General features: G+C 55.7%; 1 protein-coding gene and 1 long non-coding RNA gene across 4 annotated transcripts in view; one reads left to right on the top strand and one right to left on the bottom strand.

The window, feature by feature from the left end:
• LOC132210544 (uncharacterized) overlaps positions 1–20,585 on the top strand; it is a 33,350-nt gene extending 12,765 nt beyond the window's left edge. The window contains exon 3 of the long non-coding RNA XR_009446687.1: positions 20,513–20,585. This is a non-coding gene — a long non-coding RNA (uncharacterized LOC132210544). The remainder of the gene's footprint in view (positions 1–20,512) is intronic.
• xrn1 (5'-3' exoribonuclease 1) overlaps positions 1–23,047 on the bottom strand; it is a 144,368-nt gene that overhangs the window by 7,810 nt on the left and 113,511 nt on the right. For all 3 annotated transcript variants that reach the window (XM_048541536.2, XM_048541535.2, XM_048541537.2), the window contains exons 40-44: positions 22,640–22,803; positions 20,079–20,192; positions 19,816–19,927; positions 18,854–19,011; positions 16,628–16,944 (exon numbers count right to left, since the gene is read on the bottom strand). In XM_048541536.2, the coding sequence (XP_048397493.1) occupies positions 16,633–16,944; positions 18,854–19,011; positions 19,816–19,927; positions 20,079–20,192; positions 22,640–22,803 (860 nt within the window). In that variant the 3' untranslated portion in view covers positions 16,628–16,632. The remainder of the gene's footprint in view (positions 1–16,627; positions 16,945–18,853; positions 19,012–19,815; positions 19,928–20,078; positions 20,193–22,639; positions 22,804–23,047) is intronic.

The raw sequence follows: 23,047 nt of genomic DNA, 5'->3' as shown, positions 1-23,047 counted from the left end.
ACACAACCCACCCCCGACACACACACCCCACCCCCGACACAACACACCCCCCACACAACCCACCCCCGACACACACACCCCACCCCGACACACACACCCCACCCCCGACACACACACACCCCCACCACCACCCACACACACACCCCCCACCCCCGACACAACACACCCCCCAACCCCGACACAACACACCCCCCACCCCCGACACAACACACCCCCCACCCCCGACACAACACACCCCACCCCCGACACACACACACCCACCACCCCCCACACACACACACTCCCCACCCACGACACAACCCACCCCGACACACCCCACCCCCGACCCCCGACACACACCCCACCACCCCGACACACACACACCCCCAACCCCGACACACACACACCCCCAACCCCGACACACACACCCACACCCCCGACACACACACCCACCCACCCCCGACACACACACCCACCCACCCCCGACACAACCCACCCCGACACAACCCACCCCCGACACACACACCCCCCACCCCCGACACACACACACCCCACCCCCGACACACACACACCCCACCCCCGACACACACACCCCCCACCCCCGACACACACACCCCCCACCCCCGACACAACCACCCCCCACCCCCGACACAACCACCCCCCACCCCCGACACACACACCCCCCACCCCCGACACACACACCCCCCACCCCCGACACAACCACCCCCCACCCCCGACACACACACCCCCCACCCCCGACACAACCACCCCCCCACCCCCGACACAACACACCCCCCACACAACCCACCCCCGACACACACACCCCACCCCCGACACACACACACCCCCCACCCCCGACACACACACCCCCCACCCCCGACACAACACACCCCCCACCCCCGACACAACCCACCCCCCACAACCCACCCCGACAACCCACCCCCGACAACCCACCCCCGACCCCCGACACACACCCCACCACCCCGACACACCCCACCCCCGACCCCGACACACACACACCCCCGACACACACCCCACCACCCCGACACACACCCCACCACCCCGACACACCCCACCCCCAACCCCGACACACACACACCCCCAACCCCGACACACACACACCCCCAACCCCGACACACACACACCCCCAACCCCGACACACACACCCACCCACCCCCGACACACACACCCACCCACCCCCGACACACACACCCACCCACCCCCGACAGACACAACCCTCCCCCGACACAACCCACCCCCGACCCCTGACAGATCCCACCCCCGACCCCCGACACACCCCACCCCCGACCCCCGACACACCCCACCCCCGACACACCCCACCCCCGACACACCCCACCCCCGACACACCCCACCCCCGACACACCCCACCCCCGACACACCCCACCCCCGACACACACATACCCCCAACCCCGACACACACACACCCCCAACCCGACACACACACACCCCCAACCCCGACACACACACACCCCCAACCCCGACACACACACACCCCCAACCCCGACACACACACACCCCCACCCCGGACACACACACACCCCCACCCCCGACACACACACACCCCCACCCCCGACACACACACACCCCCACCCCCGACACACACACCCCCCACCCCCGACACACACACCCCCCACCCCCGAGACACACACCCCCCACCCCCGAGACAACCCACCCCCCACCACCCCGACACACACACCCCCACCCCTGACACTCACACCCCCCACCCCTGACACACACACACCCCCACCCCCGACACACACATACCCCCACCCCCGACACACACACACACCCCACCACCCCGACACACCCCACCCCCGACACACACACACCCCACCACCCCGACACACCCCACCCCGGACACACACACACCCCCACCCACGATACACACACACCCCCACCCACGACACACACACACCCCACCCCCGACACACCCCACCCCCGACACACACACACACCCCACACCCGACACACGCACACCCCACACCCGACACACCCCACCCCCGACACACCCCACCCCCGACACACCCCACCCCCGACACACACACCCCCACCACCCCCCACACACACACCCCCACCACCCCCCACACACACACACTCCCCACCCACGACACAACCCACCCCCGACACACACCCCACCACCCCGACACAACCCACCCCGGCACACACACCCCCACCCCCGACACACACACCCACCCACCCCCGACACACACACCCACCCACCCCCGACACAACACACCCACCCACCCCGACACAACACACCCCCGACACAACCCACCCCCGACCCCCGACACAACCCACCCCCGACACACACACCCCCGACACAACCCACCCCCGACACAACCCACCCCCGACACAACCCACCCCCGACACACACCCCCCCCGAACCCCCCCACACCCCACCCCCGAACCCCCCCACACCCCACCCCCGACACACACACCCCCCACCCCCGACACACACACCCCCCACCCCCGACACACACACCTCCCACCCCCGACACACACACCCCCCACCCCCGACACACACACCCCCCACCCCCGACACACACACCCCCCACCCCCGACACACACACCCCCCACCCCCGACACACACACCCCCCACCCCCGACACAACACACCCCCGACACAACCCACCCCCGACACACACACCCCACGCCCGACACACACACACCCCCACCACCCCCCACACACACACACTCCCCACCCACGACACAACCCACCCCGACACACCCCACCCCCGACCCCCGACACACACCCCACCACCCCGACACACACATACCCCCGACCCCGACACACACACCCACCCACCCCCGACACACACACCCCCCACCCCCGACACACACACCCCCCACCCCCGACACAACACACCCCCCACCCCCGACACAACACACCCCCCACCCCCGACACAACACACCCCCGACACAACCCACCCCCGACACAACCCACCCCCGACACAACCCACCCCCGACACACACACCCCACGCCCGACACACACACACCCCCACCACCCCCCACACACACACACTCCCCACCCACGACACAACCCACCCCGACACACCCCACCCCCGACCCCCGACACACACCCCACCACCCCGACACACACATACCCCCGACCCCGACACACACACTCACCCACCCCCGACAGACACACCCACCCACCCCCGACAGACACACACACCCACCCACCCCCGACACAACACACCCCCGACACAACACACCCCCGACCCCACACACTCCCGACACAACCCACCCCCGACACACACACCCCCAAACCCCCCCACACCCCACCCCCAAACCCCCCCACACCCCACCCCGACACACACACCCCCCACCCCCGACACACACACCCCCCACCCCCGACACACACACCCCCCACCCCCGACACAACACACCCCCCACCCCCGACACAACCCAACCCCACCCCCGACACAACCCACCCCCGACACAACCCACCCCCGACACACACACCCCCCACCCCCGACACACACACCCCCCACCCCCGACACACACACCCCCCACCCCCGACACAACACACCCCCCACCCCCGACACAACACACCCCCCACCCCCGACACACCCCACCACCCCGACATACCCCACCCCGGACACACACACACCCCCACCCACGACACACACACACCCCACCCCCGACACACCCCACCCCCGACACACCCCACCACCCCCCACACACACACCCCCACCACCCCCCACACACACACCCCCACCACCCCCCACACACACACACTCCCCACCCACGACACAACCCACCCCCGACACACACCCCACCACCCCGACACAACCCACCCCGGCACACACACCCCCACCCCCGACACACACACACCCCCACCCCCGACAGACACACCCACCCCCGACACAACACACCCACCCACCCCCGACACACACACCCACCCCCGACACACACACCCACCCACCCCCGACACAACACACCCCCCCACCCCCGACACAACACACCCCCCCCACCCCCGACACAACACACCCCCGACACAACACACCCCCGACCCCCGACACAACCCACCCCGACACAACCCACCCCCGACACACACCCCCCCAAACCCCCCCACACCCCACCCCGACACACTCACCCCCCACCCCCGACACACACACCCCCCACCCCCGACACACACACCTCCCACCCCGACACACACACCTCCCACCCCCGACACACACACCCCCCACCCCCGACACACACACCCCCCACCCCCGACACACACACCCCCGACACAACCCACCCCCGACACAACCCACCCCCGACACAACCCACCCCCGACACAACCCACCCCCGACACACACACCCCACGCCCGACACACACACACCCCCACCACCCCCCACACACACACACTCCCCACCCACGACACAACCCACCCCGACACACCCCACCCCCGACCCCCACCCCACCACCCCGACACACACACACCCCCACCCCCGACACACACACCCACCCACCCCCGACAGACACACCCACCCACCCCCAACACACACACCCACCCACCCCCGACACAACACACCCCCGACACACACACCCACCCACCCCCGACACAACACACCCCCGACACACACACCCACCCACCCCCGACACAACACACCCCCGACACAACACACCCCCGACACAACACACCCCCGATCCCCGACACCACACACTCCCGACACAACCCACCCCCGACACACACACCCCCGACCCCCCCCACACCCCACCCCCGACCCCCCCCACACCCCACCCCCGACACACACACCCCCCACCCCCGACACACACACCCCCCACCCCCGACACACCACACCCCCCACCCCCGACACACCACACCCCCCACCCCCGACACAACCCAACCCCACCCCCGACACAACCCACCCCCGACACAACCCACCCCCGACACACACACCCCCCACCCCCGACACACACACCCCCCACCCCCGACACACACACCCCCCACCCCCGACACACACACAGCACACCCCCGACACAACACACCCCCCACCCCCGACACAACCCACCCCCGACACAACCCACCCCCGACACACACACCCCACCCCCGACACACACACCCCCCCACCACCCCCCACACACACCCCCCCACCACCCCCCACACACACACACTCCCCACCCACGACACAACCCACCCCGACACACCCCACCCCCGACCCCCGACACACGCCCCACCACCCCGACACACACATACCCCCAACCCCGACACACACACACCCCCGACACACACACACCCCCACCCCCGACACACACACCCCCACCACCGACACACACACCCCCACCCCCGACAGACACACCCACCCACCCCCGACACACACACCCACCCACCCCCGACACACACACCCACCCACCCCCGACAGACACAACCCTCCCCCGACACAACCCACCCCCGACCCCCGACACAACCCACCCCCGACACACACACCCCCAAACCCCCCCACCCCCCACCCCCGACACAACCCACCCCCGACACACACACCCCCAAACCCCCCCACCCCCCACCCCCGACACAACACACCCCCCACCCCCGACACAACCCACCCCACCCCCGACACAACCCACCCCACCCCCGACACAACACACCCCCGACCCCCGACACAACACACTCCCGACACAACCCACCCCCGACACACACACCCCCAAACCCCCCCACACCCCACCCCCAAACCCCCCCACACCCCACCCCCGACACACACACCCCCCACCCCCGACACACACACCCCCCACCCCCGACACACACACCCCCCACCCCCGACACACACACCCCCCACCCCCGACACAACACACCCCCCACCCCCGACACAACACACCCCCCACCCCCGACACAACACACCCCCCACACAACCCACCCCCGACACACACACCCCACCCCCGACACAACACACCCCCCACACAACCCACCCCCGACACACACACCCCACCCCCGACACACACACCCCACCCCCGACACACACACCCCACCCCCGACACACACACACCCCCACCACCACCCACACACACACCCCCCACCCCCGACACAACACACCCCCCAACCCCGACACAACACACAGCACACCCCCGACACAACCCACCCCCCACCCCCGACACAACCCACCCCCCACCCCCGACACAACCCACCCCCGACACAACCCACCCCCGACACACACACCCCACCCCCGACACACACACCCCCCCACCACCCCCCACACACACCCCCCCACCACCCCCCACACACACACACTCCCCACCCACGACACAACCCACCCCGACACACCCCACCCCCGACCCCCGACACACGCCCCACCACCCCGACACACACATACCCCCAACCCCGACACACACACACCCCCGACACACACACACCCCCACCCCCGACACACACACCCCCACCACCGACACACACACCCCCACCCCCGACAGACACACCCACCCACCCCCGACACACACACCCACCCACCCCCGACACACACACCCACCCACCCCCGACACAACCCACCCCCGACACAACCCACCCCCGACCCCCGACACAACACACTCCCGACACAACCCACCCCCAAACCCCCCCACACCCCACCCCCAAACCCCCCCACACCCCACCCCCAAACCCCCCCACACCCCACCCCCGACACACACACCCCCCACCCCCGACACACACACCCCCCACCCCCGACACACACACCCCCCACCCCTGACACACACACCCCCGACCCGACACAACACACCCCCCACCCCCGACACAACACACCCCCCACCCCCGACACAACACACCCCCCACCCCCGACACAACACACCCCCCACACAACCCACCGCCCACACAACCCACCCCCGACACACACACCCCACCCCCGACACACACACCCCACCCCCGACACACACACACCCCACCCCCCACACACACACACCCCCACCACCCCCCACACACACCCCCCACCACCCCCCACACACACACCCCCCACCCCCGACACAACACACCCCCCACCCCCGACACAACCCACCCCCGACACAACCCACCCCCCCGACACAACCCACCCCCCCGACACACACACACCCCCAACCCCGACACACACCCCCACCCCCGACACACACCCCCACCCCCGACACACACCCCCACCCCCGACACACCCCACCCCCGACACACCCCACCCCCGACACACCCCCACCCCCGACACAACCCACCCCCGACACACACACACCCCCACCGCCCCCCACACACACACACTCCCCACCCACGACACAACCCACCCCGACACACCCCACCCCCGACCCCCGACACACACCCCACCACCCCGACACACACACACCCCCAACCCCGACACACACACACCCCCGCCCCCGACACACACACACCCCCACCCCCGACACACACACCCCCACCCCCGACAGACACACCCACCCACCCCCGACACACACACCCACCCACCCCCGACACAACACACCCCCGACACAACACACCCCCGACACAACACACCCCCGACACAACCCACCCCCAAACCCCCCCACACCCCACCCCCAAACCCCCCCACACCCCACCCCCAAACCCCCCCACACCCCACCCCCGACACACACACCCCCCACCCCCGACACACACACCCCCCACCCCCGACACACACACCCCCCACCCCCGACACACACACCCCCCACCCCTGACACACACACCCCCGACCCGACACAACACACCCCCCACCCCCGACACAACACACCCCCCACCCCCGACACAACACACCCCCCACACAACCCACCGCCCACACAACCCACCCCCGACACACACACCCCACCCCCGACACACACACCCCACCCCCGACACACACACACCCCACCCCCCACACACACACACCCCCACCACCCCCCACACACACCCCCCACCACCCCCCACACACACACCCCCCACCCCCGACACAACACACCCCCCACCCCCGACACAACCCACCCCCGACACAACCCACCCCCCCGACACAACCCACCCCCCCGACACACACACACCCCCAACCCCGACACACACCCCCACCCCCGACACACACCCCCACCCCCGACACACACCCCCACCCCCGACACACCCCACCCCCGACACACCCCACCCCCGACACACCCCACCCCCGACACACCCCCACCCCCGACACACACACACCCCCACCGCCCCCCACACACACACACTCCCCACCCACGACACAACCCACCCCGACACACCCCACCCCCGACCCCCGACACACACCCCACCACCCCGACACACACACACCCCCAACCCCGACACACACACACCCCCGCCCCCGACACACACACACCCCCACCCCCGACACACACACCCCCACCCCCGACAGACACACCCACCCACCCCCGACACACACACCCACCCACCCCCGACACAACACACCCCCGACACAACACACCCCCGACACAACACACCCCCGACACAACACACCCCCGACCCCCGACACAACACACTCCCGACACACACACCCCCGAACCCCCCCACACCCCACCCCCGACACACACACCCCCAAACCCCCCCACACCCCACCCCCGACACACACACCCCCCACCCCCGACACAACACACCCCCCACACAACCCACCCCCGACACAACCCACCCCCGACACACACACCCCACCCCCGACACACACACCCCACCCCCGACACACACACCCCCACCACCCCCCACACACACACCCCCACCACCCCCCACACACACACCCCCACCACCCCCCACACACACACCCCCCACCCCCGACACACACACCCCCCACCCCCGACACAACACACCCCCCACCCCCGACACAACCCACCCCCGACCCCCGACACACAACCCACCACCCCGACACACCCCACCCCCACCCCCGACACACACATACCCCCAACCCCGACACACACACACCCCCCACAAACCCACCCCCGACACACACACCCCACCCCCCCCACACACACCCCCACCACCCCCCACACACACACCCCCCACCCCCCACACACACACCCCCCACCCCCGACACAACACACCCCCCACCCCCGACACAACCCACCCCCGACACAACCCACCCCCCACCCCCGACACAACCCACCCCCGACACAACCCACCCACGACCCCCGACACACAACCCACCACCCCGACACACCCCACCCCCACCCCCGACACACACACCCCCCCAACCCCGACACACACACCCCCCCAACCCCGACACACACACCCCCCCACCCCCGACACACACACCCCCCCACCCCCGACACAACCCACCCCCGACACACACACCCCCCACCCCCGACACAACCCACCCCCGACACACCCCACCCCCGACCCCCGACACACCCCACCCCCGACACACCCCACACCCGACACACACACACCCCACCCCCGACACACACACCCCCCACCCCCGACACACACACCCCCCACCCCCGACACACACACCCCCCACCCCCGACACACACACCCCCCACCCCCGACACACACACCCCCCACCCCCGACACACACACCCCCCACCCCCGACACAACACACCCCCCACACAACCCACCCCCGACACACACACCCCACCCCCGACACACACACACCCCCACCACCCCCCACACACACACCCCCCACCCCCGACACAACACACCCCCCACCCCCGACACAACACACCCCCCACCCCCGACACAACCCACCCCCGACCCCGACACACAACCCACCACCCCGACACACCCCACCCCCACCCCCGACACACACACACCCCCACCCCCGACACACACACACCCCCACCCCCGACACATACACCCACCCACCCCCGACACATACACCCACCCACCCCCGACACACACACCCCCGACACACACACCCCCGACACACACACCCCCGACACAACCCACCCCCGACACACCCCACCCCCGACACACCCCACCCCCGACACACACACACCCCCGACACACACACCCCCACCCCCGACACACACACCCCCCACCCCGACACACCCCCCCCACCCCGACAGACACCCCCCCCACCCCTGACACACACACCCCCCACCCCGACACACCCCCCCCACCCCGACAGACACCCCCCCCACCCCTGACACACACACCCCCGACACACACACACCCCGCCGACACACACACACCCCCACCCCCGACACACACACCCCCCCACCCACGACACACACCCCCAACCCCGACACACACACACCTCCACCCCCGACACACACACACCCCCAACAAACACACACCCCCACCCACGACACACACACACCCCCAACACACACACACCCCCACCCCGACACACAACCCCCACCACGACACACAACCCCCACCACCCCTGACACACACACCCCCGACACACACACCCCCCACCCACGACACACACACCCCACCCACGACACACACACCCCCCCACCCCTGACACACACACCCCCCCACCCCTGACACACACACCCCCCCACCCCTGACACACACACCCCCCCACCCATGACACACACTCTCCCCCAACACACCCCCCCGACACGCACCCACCCCCGACACGCACCCACCCCACACACACCACCCCACCCCCAACACACACACACCCCCACCCACCCCCGACACACACACACCCCCACCCACCCCCGACACACACACACCCCCACCCACGACACACACACACCCCACCCCGACACACCCCCCCCACCCCGACACACCCCCCCACCCCGACAGACACCCCCCCCACCCCTGACACACACACCCCCGACACACACACACCCCCCCGACACACACACACCCCCACCCCCGACACACACACCCCCCCACCCACGACACACACCCCCAACCCCGACACACACACACCCCCAGCCACGACACACACCCCCCCACCCCGACACACACCCCCCCACCCCGACACACACACACCCCCAGCCACGACACACACCCCCCCACCCCGACACACACACACCCCCCCACCCGACACATCCCCCCCCGACACGCACCCACCCCCGACACGCACACACACCCCACACACACCACCCCCCCACCCGACACATCCCCCCCCGACACGCACCCACCCCCGACACGCACACACACCCCACACACACCACCCCACCCCCGACACACACACACCCCCACACGCCCCACCCCCGACACACGCCCCACCCCCGACACACACGCCCCACCCCCGACACACACACCCCCCCCGACACACACCCCACACACCCCCCACACACCCCCCAACCTACATCCCACACACCCCCCAACCTACACCCCACACACCCCACCCCCGACACACACCCCCCAGCCCCCAACCGACTCCCCACACACCCCACCCCCTGACACACACACCCCCCAACCCCCAACCTACACCCCACTCCGAAACACACACCCCCCAACCCCCAACACACACATTCCCCGCTCCACACACCCCACCCCCCGACGCACACACTCCCCGCCCCACACACCCCACCCCCCGACACACAGCCCCAGCCCCCCAAACCCCCCAACACACCCCACCCCCGACACACACCCCCACCCCCCACCCCCCGACACACACACACACACACCCCACCCCCCCAAACCCTCCCCACACACCCCACCCCCTGACACACAGCCCCCCACCCCCCGACACACACACACCCCCAACCCACTCCCCACACACACACACAGCCCACCCCCGACACACCCCACCCCCCGACACACACACCCCACCCACAAACCCGCCCCCACACACCCCACCCCCTGACACACATCCCCCCACCCCCCGACACACATCCCTAACCCACTCCCCTCACGCACACACACACACACACACAGCCCACCCCGACACACACACACACCCCAACCCCCGACACACCCCCCCAACCCCTGACACACACACCCCCCACCCCCCCAACCCACTCCCCACACATCCCCCACCCCTCCAACCTACACCCCACACCCCCCACCACCCTATACCCCACACACCCCAACCCCCCCAACCGACTCCCCACACCCCACCCCCTGACATACACACCCCCCACCCTACACCCCACCCCCCGACACACACCCTCCACACTCCCAACCCACTCCCCACACACCCCACCCCACCGACACACACCCCCCACCCCCCGAAATACACACCCCATTCCCTGACACACACACACACCCCACCCCCCAAACCCTCCCCACGCACCCCACCCCCTGACACACTCACCCCCACCCCCCACACACAAAGCCCACCCCCGACACACCCCATCCCCCACCCCCCTCAACCCCGACACACACACACCCCACCCACAAATCCGCCCCCACACACCCCATCCCCCAAACCCTCCCCACACACACCCTACGCCATCCCCCAGCCCTCGACACACACACCCCACCCCCAACCCCCCGACACACACACCCTACCCACAAACCCGCCCCCACACACCCCAACCCCAAACCCCCCCCACACACACCCTACGCCACCCCCCAGCCCTCGACACACACCCCACGCCACCTCCCCATGCCCTGACACACACCCCACGCCAATCCCCAACCCCCGACACACACCCCACACCACCCCTTCAACTCCCGACACACACCCACCCCACCCCCTAAGCCCTCAACACACACCCACCCCACTCCCTCAACTCCCGACACACACCCAATCCACCCCCCCAACCCCCGACACACACCCAATCCACCCCCCCAACCCCCGACACACACCCAATCCACCCCCCCAACCCCCGACACACACCCAATCCACCCCCCCAACCCCCGACACACACCCAATCCACCCCCCCAACCCCCGATACACACCCAATCCACCCCCTCAACCCCAACACACACCCCCAACTCCCGACACACTCCATGCCACCCCCTCAACCCGCAACACACCCCACGCCACGCCTTTAACCCCTAACACAGCCACCCCACACCCCCAACTCCCGACACATTCCATGCCTCCCCCTCAACCCGCAACACATACACACCCCCAATGCACGCGCACACACACACACGCCCCACCCCCACAATGCGCACACGTGCATACATCAACACACACACGTGCATACATCAACACACACACACACACACTTCCCAACCCCGCAACGCAGGCGCACACACTCTCCCACTCACCACACACGCATTCCCTCTCCCCCACTCCCGTCAGACAGATGCGCACACACTCTCTCACTCACACACACACACACACAAACACACTCATAAATGGGTGAATTTGTATTTGTACTTACACTCTATTTTGTTCAAAAAGCACACAATTTATAGACAGTCAGTGACATTTTACAAATTCCTACTTTAGAAATAAAACCAGTATGACTCCAAACCAAAAAGTAAACAGATTCTAAACAAGGTCTCACACTTAACATATATTGTCTGACCTAAAATGTCACCTCTTCTTTACACTGATATAACCTTTAGTTCTCTCAGGACCATGACTTGAAAGAAATTCGGGGATTTACATATAAATATATTAATCAATTTAAACCATCTAACTGGTTCAAGATTTAACAGCATCTTAGATTTGTTCAGAATATCCTCATCAGTGGGGTGGCCCTTTGGTCTTTTACTTTTTGATGAACAAAATTAGGGCACATGGTATTGGGGGCAAAATACTGGCTTGGATTGAAAATTGGCTGGCTGGCTGACAGGAAGCAAAGAGTTGTGATAAACAGGTCCCTTTCGGAATAGCAGGCAGTGACCAGTGGCGTTCCACAAGGTTCGGTGCTGGGACCGCAGCTGTTTACGATATATATTAATGATATAGACGAAAGCATTAGAAGTAATATTAGCAAATTTGCTGATGACACAAAGCTGGGTGGCAGTGTGAAATGTGAGGAGGATGTTATGAGAATACAGGGTGACTTGGACAGGCTAGATGAGTGGACGGATGCATGGCAGATGCAGTTTAATGTGGATAAATGTGTGGTTATACACTTTGGTGGCAAGAACAGGAAGGCAGATTACTATCTCAATGGAGTCAAGTTAGGTAAAGGGGAAGACAACAAGATCTAGGTGTTCTTGTACATCAGTCAATGAAAGCAAGCATGCAGGTACAGCAGGTAGTGAAGAAAGCTAATAGCATGCGGGCCTTCATCACAAGAGGTATTGAGTATAGGAGCAAAGAGGTCCTTCTGCAGCTGTACAGGGCCCTGGTGAGACCGCACCTGGAGTATTGTGTGCAGTTTTGGTCTCCCAATTTGAGGAAGGACATTCTTGCTATTGAGGGAGTGCAGCATAGTTTCACAAGGTCAATTCCCGGAATGGCAGGACTATCATATGTTGAAAGATTGGAGCGACTGGGCTTGTATACTCTTGAGTTTAGAAGGATGAGCGGGGACCTGATTGAGACGTATAAGATTATTAAGGGATTAGAAACTGTGGAGGCAGGAAGCATGTTTCCGCTGATGGGTGAGTCCAGGACCAGAGGTCACAGTTTAAAAATAAGGGGTAGGCCATTTAGAACAGAATTGAGGAGAAACTTCTTCACCCAGAGAGTGGTGGATATATGGAATGCTCTGCCCCAGAAGGCAGTGGAGGCCAACTCTCTGGATACTTTCACGAAAGAGATTGACAGAGTTCTTAAAGATAGTGGAATCGAGGGTTACGGGGATAAGGTAGGAACAGGATACTGATTGTGGATGATCAGCCATGATCATAATGAATGGTGGTGCTGGCTCGAAGGGCCGAATGGCCTACTCCAGCACCTATTGTCTATTGTAAATTCTGTGTCTGATACTACCTCTCTCACTAACACCTGAAGGAGGAGGGAGGCCCGGAAAGCTTGTGTTTTCACATGAACCTGTTGGACTAAAGCTTGGTGTCACATAAATGAAAGAGAAAGTGACACAAAATAAACAAAATTCCCTATTATAACTCGGACTCATAGAAATGAAGTACTAACGGGTAGTTGCTTTTACAAAAAAAAATTAAACCTATACTTCTAAAAAGAAATTCTCAAAGATTTTGTTTAGTCAAACAGGATCATCACTGGAAACCATGAGAAACTCATTCAGACCAACAACGGCTATATGGAGCTAACGCCATTTTCACAGCCATTGTGAGATGCTTTCAATCATTGCTGTAATTAATAAACAAACAGCTTTATTCAGATGACGATCAAGCAATTTTCAATCCTCATAAGTTGTTGAGCAGGTTAAAATAGGAGTAATTTACCAAGCAAATGAGAACTACAAACATAATTTTTAAAAGTGGATCTTCCACAAGCTTCAGAGTAATGTATGTAGTCTTTCATTCTACATTTTGGAGCTGTTATAAATTAACTAAAGCAAATAAATTCAAAACAAACTCATAACGTTACATCAAGGTGCAGACCACAAACTGGAATCAATTAAATTCAGAGCTAGAGTTTCTGCCCAATAACAATGCAAGATTAGAAATGTCAAGGTGTCGATCTCAAACTGAATTCAAAACCAAAATTGCTATAACAAAGACTAAATTACTGTTTAAATTTTGAAGCCCACAATATGAGACCATACATTATAAATTTAAAAAATGACTACACTCTTCACAATTGAGACTTATCTATCAGTAGAGGTAAATTATGACCTGCCTCAAACAAAAACCAGAGATTTCTGACTGGATCATTTATAAGATTAGTATTGCTGAAGCTTGAAAATTAGTAGAATGACAAGTGACATCATACTTTCACAATTCTGGCAGTTTTCTCCATAGTGTACAATCCATATTTGGTGGAAAGGCATCAAACAGTAAATAAGTATCAACTGTTAGTCATCATTAACTCACAAGAAATGCCAAAGACAGTGAAAACACCATTTATACTGTATAAAAGGAGAACCTGCCAGGTAGACTCTGGAGAACTCCCAGTTAATGATACCTGATAGTTAACCGTCAAGCTTTGAATTTTAGGCCAGGCAGGTTGACTGATTAGTCAAGCCACTAGCCCTGTGAAATGAGCCAGAGAATGGAGTCACATATTTTATTGACTTGAAACAGGCAGGGTGTGTATACACACTCTCACTGTCTGTACATAAAATATGGCCCTGTGTATTAATATATTAGTTTCTAGCAATGACACGTGCCTGACACATGATCCTAAATTGTTTGTGTAATTCGTTACAGAGCTAATGTCATCCAATCGCAGAATCACACTTAATGTTGCACATTTTGTCAGTGCAAGTTGGTTGAGTACAATCAAACCTTAGTTATTGCCAACAGCAAAATGTCTATACTGTTTGTACAATCTGCCTGTTTTTGGAATGCAAGGCCTACATACCTATCACCACAATGATACAGAAATTCATGTAACCACATTACTTGTTTATGAGATAGTTTTTATGGCTTGATAGCAAAGTATGACAAGCAAGACAGAAAAGAACACTGGAAACAAAAAGACATACAATTCAGATCCACAGAAAGTGCAGGCCATTGATGTATGGCTTTCTCCAGCAACTCGTCACTGCTGGAGAAAATTTTATTTAAGTGTGAAAATGTATTTATGCAGCACTTGGCCTGATTTAAGGTAACAAAATATTCCACAAAAAAACATTTGTTTCAAATACACGGGATGGAAGAACAATCATGGACAACAGAATGATCCATAAGTGTCAACTTTCAGTGCAGACAGTTTGCACCCTTTAACAGGATCATGTGCAAATTTAGGAAAGATCATGAATACATAAAGACAAATAAACAAATGGATATCGAGACTAATTTTCAAAAAGTTACCCTGAATGAAATTGAATTGCAGAAGCAGTGTAATCTGAATCACCTTAGCTACTGAGGCAGTTGAGATGCTCCAAAATTGACTGCCAGTTTCCTGTGCCTGCGTTTACCAGATGAACCTGTCACTGGCCTTTGCTGCCCTTGGGCTTGAACAGACGTCTGTACAATTGCTTTATTCTGTGATTCGAGGGGAATTCGACCAGGCTGAAAAAAATTTCTGGAGGTGCTAGCAGAAGGATACCCGTGTGATGATGCATTTGAAAAGTCCATTGTAGCTGGTGGTTGGTTCAGCTTTTGCTGGATTGAATGATTATACTCCTTGTCATCATATGTTTTATTAAAGCTTGTCCGCCTCTTGGTCACCTTTGAAACAAGAAAAACACACGTGGTGATCTCTACAATAAATGTCGCAGCAGTATAAAAGGCAGCAAACTCCACAAGTCAAATTCAAGTCACCAAATGAAAGAACTGTACAAGAAAAATGAATTGTACACTATTCTGCATTTTTGATATCAGATCTATAACACATGGTGACTTACCTTTTGTAAAATTTTGGGTGCCAGATATAGTCTGAGGGATGTTTATTTTACTTCTTTCATGTTATTAGAACAATTAAACCGTTCAACTATGAACTATTTTTGATTGGTATTCATTTTTCTTTTGTTTCTAATTTGCAAGGAAATGTGCCATTGCAAAAAATGAGGTTGATGATCCATGGAACTGCAGGTGCTGGAGAATCTGAGATAACAAGGTGTAGAGCTGGATGATCACAGCAGGCCGAGCAGCATCAGAGGAGCAGGAAGCCTGACGTTTCGGGAAGGATCTAGGGCCGAAACGTCAGGCTTCCTGCTCCTCTGATGCTGCTCGGCCTGCTGTGATCATCCAGCTCTATGCCTTGTTATCTCTTATCATTGATGATCCATTAACCTGTTTTGGTGGTGTTATCTGCAGGACCATTGTTATCCACATCACTGGAAGAACTAATACACTCTTCGCTGCCTCAATTCTTTTACATCCATATGAAGAAGTCCTCAGCCCAACAATTGTCACCTACGACAATGTAACATTTCCTCAGCACTGCACTGCAGAGTCAACTTTGAAGGACAGATTTTTGGTCTTTTTTGGGGAATCAAGGGGCATGGACAGGATGCAAAGTAGAGTTGAGACCAAGCATTAGACAGGAATACAGCAGCAGATTCAAGTGGTCAAATGGTCTACTCCCATTTTGAATGATCTTATACCATGAAGATGGAGGAGAGCTTAAACTCAAACCTGAGTCTAAAATGAGAATTATACTACTGAACCAAACAAATTACTTCTATTCATTCCCAGGAAAGAGGCATTTCCTACCTCAACAACATTTTTTTTTAAATGTACAGGAATTCACATTTCCTAGGCCTTAAACATAAAAGCTGACAATTCAGTGCAGGATTTTAAAAAAATATGCGCTGTCTTGGGCCTGAAAAGTTAGAACTGGGCCCCTGTCTGCTTGGTCAGGTGAATGTTAAACAACCTTGAAGCATTAGTTGTTCTGGTATTCTGGTCAACATTGGTCCCTGAAATACCATGAAAAAGACTGTTTTTTGTTCTTACATTGGTTGCCTTGTCCAATGCAACTTTAACTTGACACAAATTGAAGAACTTCAATAATAGGCATTACATTAACAAATGTTCATGATTTTTAAAAAATGTGAAGTAGCATTTAATGAGAATTCTGAGACTCGAGGGAATTTTTACTCTTCAAAGCCTAACTCAACAGAAGCCAAACAGGAATCAGTCAAGAAGTAGCCAATCAACTGACTGTGCCATTCCCACCAGCTGTGGATTTAAACATCACTAATTCAAAGACAATCATTAGCTCAGACAGTTGGATGGTTGGTTTGTGATGCAAAGTAATGCTAACAGCATAGGTGCAATTCCTGCACTGGCTAAGAATACAATGAAGGACTTTCATTCTCAATATCTCCCCTGGCCTGAGATGAAGTGACCCCAGGTTAGAACCACTACCAGTCATCTCTCTCTCTCTCTCTCTAATGAAAGACAACCTATGGCGTGGAGGGATATGCTATTACTGTTCCTTCCTAAACCAGGCATCATGTTATGTAAATTGGGGTCTTATCTGCACTTGAGTACACAAATTCAACAAGATTTCTTATCAAGACATATCAAGAAACAGCATAGTTCTTCTATGATCTCTCCCAAAATACCTATTGCTTCAGCTTTCTCAATTGCAGAGAACACATTTTTAGAATAAAAAGCTGTGGAAACATACCTGCAAAGGCACAAATTGATTGTGAGTACCAATAAGCACTCCTCCAGGGCAGATGTTTCCTGAATATGGGATCTGAAAGCTATTGTACAGTGGGGGAGGAATCAAAGTTGTCCAAGGCATAGGACCATATCCATTAGGAGCTGTAGGCATCATGCCACCTGAGGATTGAAAGACATTCAATTATTGTAAGATTATTTCACATTTGGGAATGTTTTAAAAATGGACTATTCTCATCCTCCTATATTCATTTATAATTTTAATTTTCAACTGTTTCAATTTTCATTTCGTGTTATTTCTCATTCCTAAGTGATTTGACATGCTCAGCAATACTGAATTTGCTTTCCGTCTTTTTCCCTGCCTGCTATGTTTGGTCAGTTGCATTCAAATTGTAATCTCACGTCCCTGGATGTCATTTCTGGGATGAAAACAAAAAACACAAAAAAAAAATTGACATTTTCCTGAGAGACAGCACAACTCCAATAAAGTTAAACAGGAGTCAAATCCAACTTGTATCAAATGACTATTACAGCATTAAATTACCCCTTAACTACTTTAGATAACAGTTTTTCTTGAAATTAGCTAATCGTAAAAAGTAAAACAAAATTTAAAAACAAAAACAAACACATCTTTAATTTAATAAATAAAGCCAATTTCTAAAATTTCAATACAGTAGTCATGACAAGCATGGAAAAACAGCAGAAACTGATTAATGATGCCTGGGCAAAAGCATCTCAAAACCCAAGAAAATATCCATGCTAAGGAGCACATGGAGAAATAAACAGGCATTAACACACTTGGGTTTTGCATAAATTTCATAAATTTCCATGGCTTACTTAACATTTTTTCAAAACACTTAGGCACCACTACCTTATTATTTCTGTAGCACAGATTACTCAAAACTAAAATGGAAAAGCTACTGTAATTAATGAATGCTAAGGTTTTAATTATTAGATAGTTCTTACCAGGGGTCTGACCAAAGGATGGTGGAATGACAGGTGATGGTAAGGCTCCTGCAACTGGTTGATAACTGGAAAACATGTTTGGAGGGAGGGGAACATTTTGTCCCGTGGCATTCTGTATGACCAAAAGTTTAAACAGCAAATAAATACCACAACTAAAATGAGACAGCAACAGGTATGTTTCTTTTTAAAATACTAGATTAAATAAACTGAAATCTTAATTGGTACGTTAGCAAGTTGAAAAGAGCAAAGGAAGTTGTATGTACCAGTCGCTGTAATGCAAATGCTGCAGCTTTCTCCTGGGCATCACTGTCTGACTGGCACTGAGGTCCATGCACAAGCAAACCATTTGCTAACTTTACTTGGCAAACAGTCAGGCCCTAGCAAAAACAAATGCATTTCATTAACAACCAGTGGTTGAATCATGTGTATACTAGTGGATAAATGATTGCAATTATAAAGAGACATAATATTAATTACAAAGATGAAAAATGATAACCAGAATAACCAAATCTAAACACAAAGTACATTCTTACTAAATAAAACCAAAATATGTAGACACTTGAAGATCTTAAATAAAAACAGAAAATGCTGGAGAAACTCAGTCCAGTTTGCAGCATCTGTAGAGATAGAAACTGTCCAGAAATGTCTTTACAAATGATCATTGAATTCAAAACATTAATTTTATTTTTCTCTGCAGATGCTGCCAGACCTGCTGACCCTCTTAAGGATATCCGATTTCTGACCAACTGAAACCATTTCAAAACCAGTCCTACTTCAGTGGAAGAATCTATATCTTTCATGAACACTAAATTTCTCTTCCAATTTACAATGTAAATTATTTTGTCTATTATTCTAGCAAACCAGATGTTCTAAAGAAGGGATTCTTAACTTCCACAACAATTAAAGAGTATGGCTTCTCCAAATATTCAGCAGCTCCACTACCACATGCAGTATCAGTTACCCACCAGAAGTAGCAGGATTATATAGCGTTTTGAGGTGCGAGTGGTTTATTATTACAATGGTATTATGACAACACTCTTAAATCTTTTATTGGGAAATATTTTGCTCAATATCCTTCTGTATACATTATCATTGGCTGTTGTGTTTAGTGATTATTAAAATAATATTTACTCTTTTGCTACGTTCCCCTCGGTTGAAATACAGTTCAAAGGACTTAATGGTTAAACGAATATTTCAAATATATCGATCCAACAAATGAATCTTCATTACTACTTTTAAGAAGCAGCACTGCAGTACAGATCAGCACCCACTCACATTCTGTATTGTAAACACTTTGAGGAGAGATGGAGGAGTTGTGCTAAGACTCGCAACCCACAACACCAGGCTCATCCCTGGGGTTCAAATCCCACCATGACAGAAGGTCAAATTTGAATTCAACAAGAAGTTGGAATTAAAAAAACTGACTTTATGGCAACGAGGTAACCATTGTCATTTGTCATAAAAGCCTATCTTCTTCACAGTAATTGAATAATTGAGACCATTTCTGGGCAAGGTGGGACCTGTTCAAGAAGGAAGGTCTTCACCCAAACCAAGACAGGACTAATATTTTTGTGATCAGAAAGGGTCGAGGCCCGAAACGTCGGCTTTTGTGATCCTCTGATGCTGTGTTCATCCAGCTCCACACTTTGATATCTAATATTTTTGTGGGTGGTTTTATTACCACTGCTGGTTGGACTTTAAAGTTGATTGGCAGTGTGTTGGGAATCTAAGGAAAGGCTCTCATTTAGTGAGAGTGGGAGAGGGCTTAAGGAAAAACTGAATCAAGGAAGTAAAAAGAAAAACAAGAAGCAGCTGAGCAGTGTAGCACTAAGATGATTGGAAACCAGATAGTGACAGAAAAAGATAGAATGTTTAAAAACAAAGGTTCTTCTGGCGAAGGTGTTAATCAAAAAGGTATTTAAAGTGGCATAACAGCACTTTATCTGAGCGCTCACTGAATTCGAAACAAGATAAATGAGTTGGTGGCACAAATCATCAAGAATGGGTATGATTTAGTGGCCATTATAGAGATATGGTTGCAGGGTGGTCACTACTGGGAATTAAATATCCAGGGGTATCAGACTATTCTGAAGGACAGACAGGAAGGAAAGGGGGGTGGTTTAGCTCTGATATTTAAGGATGACCTCAGGGCAGTGGTGAGAGATGAAACAGATTCTATGGAGGAAAAGGATGAAACAATGTGGGTGAAAATTATAAACAGTAAGGGGAAAAAGTCACTGATAAGCATAGTCTATAGGCCACCAAATAATAACATCTCAGTGGGCAGGCAATAAACAAAGAAATAACTGATGCATGTAAAAATGGAACCGCACTGTGTCCTTGGATGGCAGGAATTTGGATGAATGTACACCTGGCAATTCAATCTTAATAATCAAAATTATATTTCAGTACTGATGAGAAATGGAAAAACTAAATTCTTTAGCACTGGCTAAACCAAATCAAAAGGCAAAAGCTGAAATAGTGATCTGATTATCAGGTTCATCTTTGATCAGTAAAATAATACAATCCCTGCATTGTGAACAGGTTCCAGTCTCAAGTCCATTCACAAGTTGAATTGTATGCAGTTGGAATACAATGCTGGATAATATAATACAGCCATTTGTCAGTACAAAGAAATGTATGCATGTTAGATGCTTAAAATCAATATTAATATACCTTGCATGGGATCATAATTGTTAGCACGATTGCTCATAAGTCAAATATTTGTAAATCAGGGACCACCTGTTTTTGCAAGTCGCATTCTGATTCACATGTATGTTGTTCATTGCTAAGTATTAAACTATAAATTCAAATTTGTTCCAACCTGTGGGGTCCTGATGAAGCTAAAATCTGGACGTGGTAGACCAATTCTGGCACAAATGGTGAACAACTCAGACACTGAGGTGGATAAAAGAGGTTGCTGTCGTCCTTGATAATGACCTGAGAGATCTCCACTCTGAGAACCCTGAGGTTTGTTGATTTGTGCAGCTGGGAAAAAAAAAGACAAAGTATGGTTTATGCTATTTTCCACAGAAAAAAAAATTGCCAACAATAGGAATTAAATAGAAAATCCAACACTATGCATACATTGGATCTAACAGCATACTCTAGATACTCTGCATAGCTTCTAAGAAATTGTGCAAAATTAATTTTCCTTCTGAAAAACAGCTTTGTGTTTAATGAAATATTAGTAGGATAATAGTTTGATTTAAGTTTGCTCGCTGAGCTGGAA

Source organism: Stegostoma tigrinum, chromosome 14, assembly GCF_030684315.1.
Source record: "Stegostoma tigrinum isolate sSteTig4 chromosome 14, sSteTig4.hap1, whole genome shotgun sequence".
NCBI lineage: Eukaryota > Metazoa > Chordata > Chondrichthyes > Orectolobiformes > Stegostomatidae > Stegostoma > Stegostoma tigrinum.
The sequence above is the reverse complement of the archived record's forward strand: the minus strand, read 5'-3'. Positions and strand labels throughout refer to the sequence as shown.